At 42.4% G+C, this 12,600-nt stretch overlaps 1 protein-coding gene across 2 annotated transcripts in view; it reads left to right on the top strand.

Moving 5' to 3' along the window:
• The window catches only part of LOC124009746 (arf-GAP with SH3 domain, ANK repeat and PH domain-containing protein 1-like), a 154,475-nt gene that overhangs the window by 37,657 nt on the left and 104,218 nt on the right, over positions 1 to 12,600 (top strand). For both annotated transcript variants that reach the window (XM_046321892.1, XM_046321891.1), the window contains exon 2: positions 6,788 to 6,860. In XM_046321892.1, the coding sequence (XP_046177848.1) occupies positions 6,788 to 6,860 (73 nt within the window). The remainder of the gene's footprint in view (positions 1 to 6,787; positions 6,861 to 12,600) is intronic.

Here is a 12,600-nt window from a genome sequence, read left to right as displayed (position 1 = left end):
GCTAGACAATCTGGACCCTGTCTTTCTAAAATTCTGCTGAAATTGTTGCAACCCTATTACTAGCATGTTCAACCTCTTTCGTATCGTCTGAGATTCCCATAGATTGGAAGGCTGCTGCGTCATCCCCCTCTTCAAAGGGGGACACACTCTAGACCCAAACTGCTACAGACCTATATCTATTCTTCCCTGCCTTTCTAAGGTCTTCGAAAGCCAAGTTAACAAACAGATTACCGACCATTTCGAATCCCACCGTACCTTCTCCGCTTTGCAATCTGGTTTCAGAGCTGGTCATGGGTGTACCTCAGCCATGTTCAAGGTCCAAAACCGCTATCGATAAGAGACATTACTGTGCAGCCGTATTCATCGACCTGGCTAAGGCTTTCGACTCTGTCAATCACAACATTTTTATTGGCAGACTCAACCGCCTCGGTTTCTTAAATGATTTCCTTGCCTGGTTCACCAACTACTTCTCTGATAGAGTTCAGTGTGTCAAATCGAACGGCCTGTTATCCGGACCTCTGGCAGTCTCTCTTGGGATGCCACAGGGTTCCATTTTCAGGCCGACTCTTTTCTCTGTATACATCAATGTTGCTCTTGATGCTGGTGATTCTTTGATCCACCTCTACGCACCCCTACAGCTGACAACTTTATCCACCGAAACTACACAAACTGTGTTAACTAACCTCCAGATGAGCTTCCATGCCATACAACTCTCCTTTCTGTTGCCTCCAACTGCTCTGAAATGCAAGTAAAACTAAATGCATGCTCTTCAACCGATTGCTGCCTGCACCTGCCCGCCCGTCCAGCATCACTACTATGTACTGTTCTGACTTAGAATACGTGGACAACTACAAATACCTAGGTGTCTGGTTAGACTGTAAACTCTCCTTCCAGACTCACATTAAACATCTCCAATCCAAAATATAATCTTGAATCGGCTTCCTATTTTGCATCAAAGCATCCTTCACTCATGCTGCCAAACATACCCTCTTAAACGGATCTTCAACTTGTCTCAGCTCATTGGTCACCATAGCAGCACCCACCTGTAGAACGCTCTCCCGCAGGAATTTCTCAATAGTCACCCCCAAAACCAATTATTCCTTTGGCCGCCTCTCCTTCCAGTTCTCTGCTGCCAATGACTGGAACAAACTGCAAAAAGCAGTAAAGCTGGAGACTCTTACCTCCCTCACTAGCTTTAAGCACCAGTTGTCAGAGCAGCTCACAGATCACTGCACCTGTACATAGCCCATCTAATCTACCTCATCCCCATACTGTATTTATTTATCTTTATCCTTTGCACCCCCAGTATCTCTACTTGCACATTCATCTTCTGCACATTCTACCATTCCAGTGTTTAATTGCTATATTGTAATTACTTCCCCACCATGACCTATTTATTGTCTTACCCCCCTTATCCTACCTCATTTGCTCATACTGTATATAGACTTTTCTACTGTATTATTGATTGTATGTTTGTTTATTCCATGTGTAACTGTGTTGTATGTGTCTCACTGCTTTGCTTTATCTTGGCCGGGTCGCAGTTGTAAATGAGAACTTGTTCTCAACTAGCCTACCTGGTTAAATAAATTTAAGATAAAATAAAATCAAGTATATATAAGAAATATGTTTGTAATTTGTTTTCAGATAACTTTATTTAAATACCTTCAACTATCATTTGTTTTTCTGAGACCTGTATTTGAATATTTAAAGAAAAAACATTAACTACAGTGGGGCAAAAAGGTATTTAGTCAACCACCAATTGTGCAAGTTCTCCCACTTAAAAAGATGAGAGAGGCCTGTAATTTTAATCATAGGTACACTTCAACTATCAAATCAAATCAAATGTATTTATATAGCCCTTCGTACATCAGCTGATATCTCAAAGTGCTGTACAGAAACCCAGCCTAAAACCCCAAACAGCAAACAATGCAGGTGTAAAAGCACGGTGGCTAGGAAAAACTCCCTAGAAAGGCCAAAACCTAGGAAGAAACCTAGAGGGGAAGCAGGCTATGAGGGGTGGCCAGTCCTCTTCTGGCTGTGCCGGGTGGAGATTATAACAGAACGTGGCCAAGATGTTCAAATGTTCATAAATGACCAGCATGGTTGAATAATAGTAAGGCAGAACAGTTGAAACTGGAGCAGCAGCATGGCCAGATGGACTGGGGACAGCAAGGAGTCATCATGTCAGGTAATCCTGGGACATGGTCCTAGGGCCCAGGCCAGTTGAAACTGGAGCAGCAGCATGGCCAGGTGGACTGGGGACAGCAAGGAGTCATCGTGTCAGGTAGTCCTGGGGCATGGTCCTAGGGCTCAGGTCCTCCGAGAGAGAGAGAGAGAGAAAGAGAGAAGGAGAGAATTAGAGAACGCACACTTAGATTCACACAGGACACCGACTAGGACAGGAGAAGTACTCCAGATATAACAAACTGACCCTAGCCCCCCGACACATAAACTACTGCAGCATAAATACTGGAGGCTGAGACAGGAGGGGTCAGGAGACACTGTGGCCCCATCCGAGGACATCCCCGGACAGGGCCAAACAGGAAGGATATAACCCCACCCACTTTGCCAAAGCACAGCCCCCACACCACTAGAGGGATATCTTCAACCACCAACTTACCATCCTGAGACAAGGCCGAGTATAGCCCACAAAGATCTCCGCCACAGCACAACCCAAGGGGGGGCGCCAACCCAGACAGGCTGACCACAACAGTGAATCAACCCACCCAGGTGACACACCCCCCCCCCCAGGGACGGCATGAGAGAGCCCCAGCAAGCCAGTGACTCAGCCCCCGTAACAGGGTAGATGCAGAGAATCCCAGTGGAAAGAGGGGAACCGGCCAGGCAGAGACAGCAAGGGCGGTTCGTTGCTCCAGAGCCTTTCCGTTCACCTTCCCACTCCTGAGCCAGACTACACTCAATCATATGACCCACTGAAGAGATGAGTCTTCAGTAAAGACTTAAAGGTCGAGACTTAGTCTGCGTCTCTGACATGGGTAGGCAGACCGTTCCATAAAAATGGAGCTCTATAGGAGAAAGCCCTGCCTCCAGCTGTTTGCTTAGAAATTCTAGGGACAATTAGGAGGCCTGCGTCTTGTGACCGTAGCGTACGTGTAGGTGTGTACGGCAGGACCAAATCAGAGAGGTAGGTAGGAGCAAGCCCATGTAATGCTTTGTAGGTTAGCAGTAAAACCTTGAAATCAGCCCTTGCTTTGACAGGAAGCCAGTGTAGAGAGGCTAGCACTGGAGTAATATGATCAAATTTTTTGGTTCTAGTCAGGATTCTAGCAGCCGTATTTAGCACTAACTGAAGTTTATTTCGTGCTTTATCCGGGTAGCCGGAAAATAGAGCATTGCAGTAGTCTAACCTAGAAGTGACAAAAGCATGGATACATTTTTCTGCATCATTTTTGGACAAAGTTTCTGATTTTTGCAATGTTACGTAGATGGAAAAAAGCTGTCCTCGAAATGGTCTTGATATGTTCTTCAAAAGAGAGATCAGGGTCCAGAGTAACGCCGAGGTCCTTCACAGTTTTATTTGAGACGACTGTACAACCATGAAGATTAATTGTCAGATTCAACAGAAGATCTCTTTGTTTCTTGGGACCTAGAACAAGCATCTCTGTTTTGTCTGAGTTTAATAGTAGAAAGTTTGCAGCCATCCACTTCCTTATGTCTGAAACACATGCTTCTAGTGAGGGCAATTTTGGGGCTTCACCATGTTTCATTGAAATGTACAGCTGTGTGTCATCCGCATAGCAGTGAAAGTTTACATTATGTTTTCGAATAACATCCCCAAGAGGTATAATATATAGTGAAAACAATAGTGGTCCTAAAACAGAACCTTGAGGAACACCGAAATTTACAGTTGATTTGTCAGAGGACAAACCATTCACAGAGACAAACTGATATCTTTCCGACAGATAAGATCTAAACCAGGCCAGAACATGTCCGTGTAGACCAATTTGGGTTTCCAATCTCTCCAAAAGAATGTGGTGATCGATGGTATCAAAAGCAGCACTAAGGTCTAGGAGCACGAGGACAGATGCAGAGCCTCGGTCCGATGCCATTAAAATGTAATTTACCACCTTCACAAGTGCCGTCTCAGTGCTATGATGGGGTCTAAAACCAGACTGAAGCATTTCGTATACATTGTTTCTCTTCAGGAAGGCAGTGAGTTGCTGTGCAACAGCCTTCTCTAAAATGTTTGAAAGGAATGGAAGATTCGATATAGGCCGATAGTTTTTTTTTATTTTCTGGGTCAAGGTTTGGCTTTTTCAAGAGAGGCTTTATTACTGCCACTTTTAGTGAGTTTGGTACACATCCAGTGGATAGAGAGCCGTTTATTATGTTCAACATAGGAGGGCCAAGCACAGGAAGCAGCTCTTTCAGTAGTTTAGTTGGAATAGGGTCCAGTATACAGCTTGAAGGTTTAGAGGCCATGATTATTTTCATCATTGTGTCAAGAGATATAGTACTAAAACACTTGAGCGCCTCTCTTGATCCTAGGTCCTGGCAGAGTTGTGCAGACTCAGGACAACTGAGGTTTGGAGGAATACGCAGGTTTAAAGAGGAGTCCGTAATTTGCTTTCTAATAATCATAATCTTTTCCTCAAAGAAGTTCATGAACTTATCACTGCTAAAGTGAAAGTCATCCTCTCTTGGGGAATGCTGCTTTTTAGTTAGCTTTGCCACAGTATCAAAAAGGAATTTCGGATTGTTCTTATTTTCCTCAATTAAGTTAGAAAAATAGGATGATCGAGCAGCAGTAAGGGCTCTTCGGTACTGCACGGTACCTTCCTTCCAAGCTAGTCGGAAGACTTCCAGTTTGGTGTGGCGCCATTTCCGTTCCAATTTTCTGGAAGCTTGCTTCAGAGCTCGGGTATTTTCTGTGTACCAGGGAGCTAATTTCTTATGAGACATTTTTTTAGTTTTTAGGGGTGCAACTGCATCTAGGGTATTGCGCAAGGTTAAATTGAGATCCTCAGTTAGGTGGTTAACGGATTTTTGTCCTCTGGGGTCCTTGGGTAGGCAGAGGGAGTCTGGAAGGGTATCAAGGAATCTTTGTGTTGTCTGTGAATTTATAGCATGACTTTTGATGTTCCTTGGTTGGGGTCTGAGCAGATTATTTGTTGCAATTGCAAACGTAATAAAATGGTGGTCCAATAGTCCAGGATTATGAGGAAAAACATTAAGATCCACAACATTTATTCCATGGGACAAAACTAGGTCCAGCGTATGACTGTGACAGTGAGTGGGTCCAGAGACATGTTGGACAAAACCCACTGAATCGATGATTGCTCCGAAAGCCTTTTGGAGTGGGTCTGTGGACTTTTCCATGTGAATATTAAAGTCACCAAAGATCAGAATATTATCTGCAATGACTACAAGGTCCGATAGGAATTCGGGGAACTCAGTGAGAAACGCTGTATATGGCCCAGGAGGCCTGTAAACAGTAGCTATAAAAAGTGATTGAGTAGGCTGCATAGATTTCATGACTAGAAGCTCAAAAGACGAAAACGTCATTTTTTTGTGTAAATTGAAATTTGCTATCGTAAATGTTAGCAACACCTCCGCCTTTGCGGGATGCACGGGGGATATGGTCACTAGTGTAGCCAGGAGGTGAGGCCTCATTTAACACAGTAAATTCATCAGGCTTAAGCCATGTTTCAGTCAGGCCAATCACATCAAGATTATGATCAGTGATTAGTTCATTGACTATAATTGCCTTTGAAGTAAGGGATCTAACATTAAGCAGCCGTATTTTGAGATGTGAGGTATCATGATCTCTTTCAGTAATGACAGGAATGGAGGTGGTCTGTATCCTAGTGAGATTGCTAAGGCGAACACCACCATGTTTAGTTTTGCCCAACCTAGGTCGAGGCACAGACACGGTCTCAATGGTGATAGCTGAGCTGACTACACTGCCTATGCTAGTGGCAGACTCCACTATGCTGGCAGGCTGGCTAATAGCCTGCTGCCTGGCCTGCACCCTATTTCATTGTGGAGCTAGAGGAGTTATAGAGCCCTGTCTATGTTGGTAGATAAGATGAGAGCACCCCTCCAGCTAGGATGGAGTCCGTCACTCCTCAGCAGATCAGGCTTGGTCCTGTTTGTGGGTGAGTCCCAGAAAGAGGGCCAATTATCTACAAATTCTATCTTTTGGGAGGGGCAGAAAACACTTTTCAACCAGCGATTGAGTTGTGAGATTCTGCTGTAGAGCTCATCACTCCCCCTAACTGGCAGGGGGCCAGAGACAAATTTACTCGATGCCGACACATCTTTCTAGCTGATATTTCTAGCTGATATGCACGCAGAAGCTATGTTGCGCTTGGTGATCTCTGACTGTTTCATCCTAACATCGTTGGTGCTGACGTGGATAACAATATCTCTATACTCTCTACACTCGCCAGTTTTAGCTTTAGCCAGCACCATCTTCAGATTAGCCTTAACTATGACAGACAAAATGAGAAGAAAAATCCAGAAAATCACATTGTAGGATTTTTTAAAATGAATTTATTTGCAAATTATGGTGGAAAATAAGTATTTGGTCACCTACAAACAAGCAATATTTCAAAAATCAAATAAACTGCAAAATACTATTTTCTGCTTAGGTCTGTAAGGGTCCTCTGAAAAATGCTGATCCTCTCAACTTCTACAGTCATTGAAGATTATGTTTGAAATATAGTTTAACACATGTTCCGGTAATACAAGGATGCACTGTATCTTGAAGAATTTCAAATGTGTCTGATCTCATCTCCCTTTTCTCTTATCTCCCCGTCCTCAGGCTTTGGATCAAGACCGGACTGCTTTACAGAAGGTGAAGAAGTCTGTGAAAGCCATCTACAACTCTGGTCAAGGTAGTCTCGTCCTCTTACTCAGTCCATACTCCTACACGTCCCCGAAAGGCCTCATCCTCTCAACTGTTCTGGTTTTGCGCCTCCCAATTTTTTTTTCAAGCCCAAATTTCTAGCTCAGTGCATGAAATATGTGATTAATCACTGCACAAAAATTGTATGTGTGGCGGTGGGACTGTCGACATTGTGTTATTGGTTTTCTTCCTGCATGTACCACATACAGTGGGTGTATAGTTCTGACCCTTCAAAATGAAGTTTTCTTGTTTTACCTCAGTGAAGGAGACCCATGGTGCACCATGTGGCAGTAAGCACAATAACAAGTTGGTTTGTTACAAGCTGGTGTACTGTCACAGTGGAGGGAGTTCAAATATCGAAAGCTGAATTTTAAAACACCCACGTCTGAATGACATTCCCAGCTAGTACCAACGCCTCAGTTTTTCCCCACAATTTATATTGGTGTCTTTAATGGTTACACATGGCATGAGTAAAGTAATTGTGGCTCTGATGACAATATTCTCTGGGGGAGTGGGATTGAAAGGCATTCTGCTCTGAACTCTAATTCACATATAAGTGACGATACTTTGTCATCCTGTGTCCCTCCAATATAAATCGATGCAAGGCTTTCACATTAACGACTTCACCATAGAATGTCTGTCAATTATGGAATGTGTGTCGGGCACAATATTTGTAAAAATATTTGATTGGGTGGGACAACAATATGTTATTCCGGCAACCGCTTCATTTTTACTGCAGTGAGTTTGTCGAACTGTTAAAGTTGACAGTTCTATAAGTGGCTTACACCTAATGACTATTACTAGGTTACTATAGCTTCAACCTGTAGCTGTATGCTCAATCTTCCTTTAGCCTGTTCCATTCTATCCAACCCCCATCTGTCTACTGCTGCCCCCTTGTTAGCCCATGTGTCAACCCTGGAGGGATATCCAACCCCCAAAGCCAGGACATGCACAATTCCCTTATGGCCTCGCCCTTTCTCAACTTAACTCAATATCTGTGATGGCTTACACAATTCAGAGCTACATATTGGAATGGGACTAGTGGCTAAGACTATGCCTCGTCAGACACTGGCCCCCAGGGGTGAGAAGGAAGGTGCGTTATATACACTATAACTACTTATATAGGCCATGGTTCACTTGCTAAACAGATGATGACAAAGGCTAAAACATGTTCATAGTTTGTGGTTCTAATGTGTTTTTTAAAGTATAAGGGATAAAGTATAAGTGTAATTGTTGCCAATTTCATACAATTCTTTGTTGTGAAACAATACAAAACATTCCTTATCATTAGATTTACAATAGAAGGACACTTTGTTGGGTCTTGAAGAAGTCAGCAGGGGCTGTGGTTCATTAGAGCTAACTGCTGCAGTTCGATACAGATTTAAACTTAGCTTGTGCCTTATGTCCCATATTGACCTGTAGTAGGTTGGTGATCTCCCAAGGGATCAATAATCCTCCAAGACAAAGATCCCTTTGGGGGAAACACTGCATTTTCACTGTCGATGCTGCCTAGCAAATGTTGGCTACTGCTCCTTGAATGTGAATCAGGTGAAATCCAATGGTCTTTGCGGAGAAGGCTTCTGTGGCAGGTTCATATTAGGACATGACATTTCTATTCAAGAAAAAAAATTATTGAACGTTCGGTGTAGGACGCCTGGGAGTCATGTGACTGCGCCATTGATAGGATAGAGGGGTGTTTGTGTTCGTAATACACGTAATAACCTCTTTAGGATATGTGGGACACTAGCGTCCCACCTGGCCAACATCCGGTGAAATTGCAGAGCACTAAATTCAAAAACAGAAATACTCATAATTAAAAATTCATAAAACATACAAGTGTTCTACATCTCCTTAAAGACGAACTTCTTGTTAATCCAGACACTATGTCAGATTTCAAAAAGTCTTTACGGCGAAAGTATACCATGCGGTTATCTGAGGACAGAGCCCAGCACACAAAAGCATACAAGCATTTTCCAGCCAGATAGAGGAGTCACAAAAGTCAGAAATAGCGATAAAATTAATCACTTACCTTTGATGATCTTCATATGGTTGCACTCACAAGACTCCCAGTTACACAGAAAATGTTTGTTTTGTACGATAAAGTCCCTCTTTATGTCCCAAAAACGCGGTTTTGTTGGCGTGTTTTTGTTCAGTAATCTGATGGTTCCAAGGCGGTCACAGCAGGCAGACGAATGCATACTAAAAACACCGGTAAAGTTCGTTGAAACATGTCAAACAATATTTATATTTAATCCTCAGGTTGTTTGTCTTTATAATCAATACTTTTTAAACTGGACAATACTGTTTTCAATAGAAAGGAAAAATAACAAACGGTGTGCTGACGGGAGCACGCCGAATCAGGTCTGTTAAGTTCCTTTGTCCTCTGACCAACATTGCTGTTTACTCGTCGTTTTTCAAAATGAAAGACTGAAACCATCTATTGGAAGCCATAGGAACTGCAATCTGGGTCCTAACTCATTGGATTCCCTATAGGCATTGAGTTGAAAAACAGCCACATGAAAATAATTCCACTTCCTGGATGGATTTTTCTCAGGTTCTCGCCTGCCATATCAGTTCTGTTATACTCACATACATTATTTTAACAGTTTTAGAAACTTTAGTGTTTTCTATCCAAATCTACCAATTATATCCATATCTTAGCTTCTGGGCCTGAGTAATTTCAAATATGACACATTTCTAATTTTGTCAGGACGTCGTTTTCATTTCAATTTAAAGCGTACTGTTAGCTAGCTAGCTAACGTTAGTAGGCTGCCTAGCTAATGTTAAGTGTATGATCTGTGTAGTTCTATTATTTGTATCTCAGATCCATTTGCAATTGCTAGTTATAGCCTAATGTTAGCTAGCTAACATTGAACCTGTTTGGTTAGGTACCTGCAGATTCATTCAGGGTAATAATGTTATGAGTTGCGATTATGGTTCATTGTTTAACTAGCTAGCAAGCTACATGTCTAAGCACAAAACTCCACATTTTAAAATGTGTTTTTATTTAACCTTTATTTAACTAGGCAAGTCAGTTAAAACCTCTTTGGGCAGAGATCCTGCTAACGGGATCGATATGACAATAGCCAGTGAATGTGCAGGGCGCCAAATTCAAAACAACAGAAATCCCATAATTAAAATTCCTCAAACATACAAGTATGTTACACCATTTAAAGATACACTTGTTGTAAATCCAGCCACAGTGTCCGATTTCAGGCTGTTTGGCCATAATGACGATCGTTATGTTTGGAGGAAAAAGGTGGAGGCTTGCAAGCCGATGAACACCATCCCAACTGTGAAGCATGCGGGTGGTAGCATCATGTTGTGGGGGTGCTTTGCTGCAGGAGGGACTGGTGCACTTCACAAAATAGATGGCATCATGAGAAATGCAAATTATGTGGATATATTGAAGCAACATCTCAAGACATCAGTCAGGAAGTTAAAGCTTGGTCGCAAATGGGTCTTCCAAATGGACAATGACCCCAAGCATACTTCCGAAGTTGTGGAAAAATGGCTTAAGGAGAACAAAGTCAAGGTATTGGAGTGGCCATTACAAAGTCCTGACCTCATCCTATAGAAAATTGTGGGCAGAACTGAAAAAGCGTGTGCGAGCAAGGAGGCCTACAAACCTGACTCAGTTACACCACCTCTGTCAGGAGGAATGGGCCAAAATTAATCCAACTTATTGTGGGAAGCTTGTGGAAGGATCCCCGGAACGTTTGACCCAAGTTAAACAATTTAAAGGCAATGCTACCAAATACTAATTAAGTGTATGTAAACTTCTGACCCACTGGGAATGTGATGAAAGAAATAAAACTGAAATAAAACTGAAATAAATCATTCTCTCTCCTAATATTCTGACATTTCACATTCTTAAAATAGTGGTGATCCTAACTGCCCTAAGACAGGTCATTTTTACTAGGATTAAATGTCAGGAATTGTGAAAAACTGAGTTTAAATTTATTTGGCTAAAGCGTTTGTAAACTTCCGACTTCAAGAATGTTGTTCATTGACTATAGCTCACCATTCAACACCATAGTACCCTCCAAGCTCATCATTAAGCTTGAGGCCCTGGGTCTGAACCCTGCCCTGTGCAACTGAGTCCTGGACTTCCTGACTGGCTGCCCCCTTGTGGTGAAGATAGGAAACCACCTCTCCTTCGCTGATTCTCAACACTAGGGCCCCACACTCAGCACTCGATGTCACAGGAAGGCCAAAACTTCATCAAGGACGACATCCACCCGAGCCACGCCTGTTCTCCCTGCTATCATCCAGAAGGCGAGGTCGGTACAGGCGCATCAAGCTGGGACCGAGAGACTGAAAAACAGCTTCTATCTCATGGCCATCAGACTGTTAAATAGCCATCACTAGCACATTAGAGGCTGCTGCTGCTACTTGAAAACACTGACCACTTTTTAATAATGGAACTGTCTTCACTTTAATAATGTTTACATATTTTGCATTACTCATCTCATATGTATATACTGTATCCTATCCTATTCTACTGTCTTAGTCTATGCCGCTCTGACATTGCTCATTCAAGTATTTATATATTCTTAATTCCTTTACTTTAGATTGTGTGTATTGTTAGATATTACTGCTCTGTTGGAGATAGAAAGACAAGCATTTCACTACACCCGCAACAACATCTGCTCAACACGTGTATGTGACAAATATCATTTGATTGGATTTTTCCACCTGTGGATGTTGGTAAGTAGTAGTTCCCCCTTTTGAGGTTCACTATGGTTTTCTTGCTGGGGAACTTAACAATCATAATAATTGTAATAATAACAATAATACCAATCAAATCAAATTTTTGTTTTAATGTAGACATGGTTAGCAGATGTTAATGCCAGTGTAGTGAAATGCTTGTGTTTCTGGTTCTGACAGTGCAGTAATATCTAACAAGCAATCTAACAATTACCCAACAACTACCTAATACACACACATCTAAAATGGGTGAAGGAGAACCCTTTCTGTCCCAGCTTTGATGCACCAACCTCACCTTCTGGGTGGTAGCGGTGTGAACAGGCAGTGGCTCGGGTGGTTGTTGTCTTTGATCTTTTTTGCCTTCCTGTGACATCTGGTGCTATATTTGTCATGGAGGGCAGGTAGTTTCTCCCCGGTGATGCGTTGTGCAGACCGCACCGACCGCACTAATCCTAACCATTCTTTAAATGTTATAGGCCTATTTCTGTTTGGACCTATTTATCAAAAGTGTTGGAACAACTTGTCAATAATCAACTGACTGGCTTTCTTGATGTCTGTAATATTCTCTCTGGTATGCAATCTGGTTTCCCCTGAGGTTATGGATGTGTCACTGCAACCTTGAAGGTCCTAAATTATGACACTTTTGCCCTTGATTCTAAGGAATGTTGTGCTGCTATTTTTATAGGCCAAGCTTTTGATATGGTAGACCACTCCATTATTGTGAGTATTGGTGTCTCTGAGGGTTCTTTCGCCTGGTTTACTAACTACCTCTCCCAAAAGAGTGCAGTGTGTAAAGTTAGAGCATCTTCTGTCTCAGCCACTAACTGTCACTAAGGGAGTACCCTAAGGGTCGATCCCAGGCCCCACACTCTTCTCAATGTACATCAACAACATAGCTCAGGCAGGCAGTAGGAAGGTCTCTCATGCATTTACAGGGGCAAGAAAAAGTATGTGAACCCTTTTCGATTACCTGGATTTCTGCATAAATTAGTCATAAAATTTGATCTGATCTTTATCAT

Source organism: Oncorhynchus gorbuscha, linkage group LG22 (assembly GCF_021184085.1).
Source record: "Oncorhynchus gorbuscha isolate QuinsamMale2020 ecotype Even-year linkage group LG22, OgorEven_v1.0, whole genome shotgun sequence".
Classification (NCBI taxonomy): domain Eukaryota; kingdom Metazoa; phylum Chordata; class Actinopteri; order Salmoniformes; family Salmonidae; genus Oncorhynchus; species Oncorhynchus gorbuscha.
The sequence above is the reverse complement of the archived record's forward strand: the minus strand, read 5'-3'. Positions and strand labels throughout refer to the sequence as shown.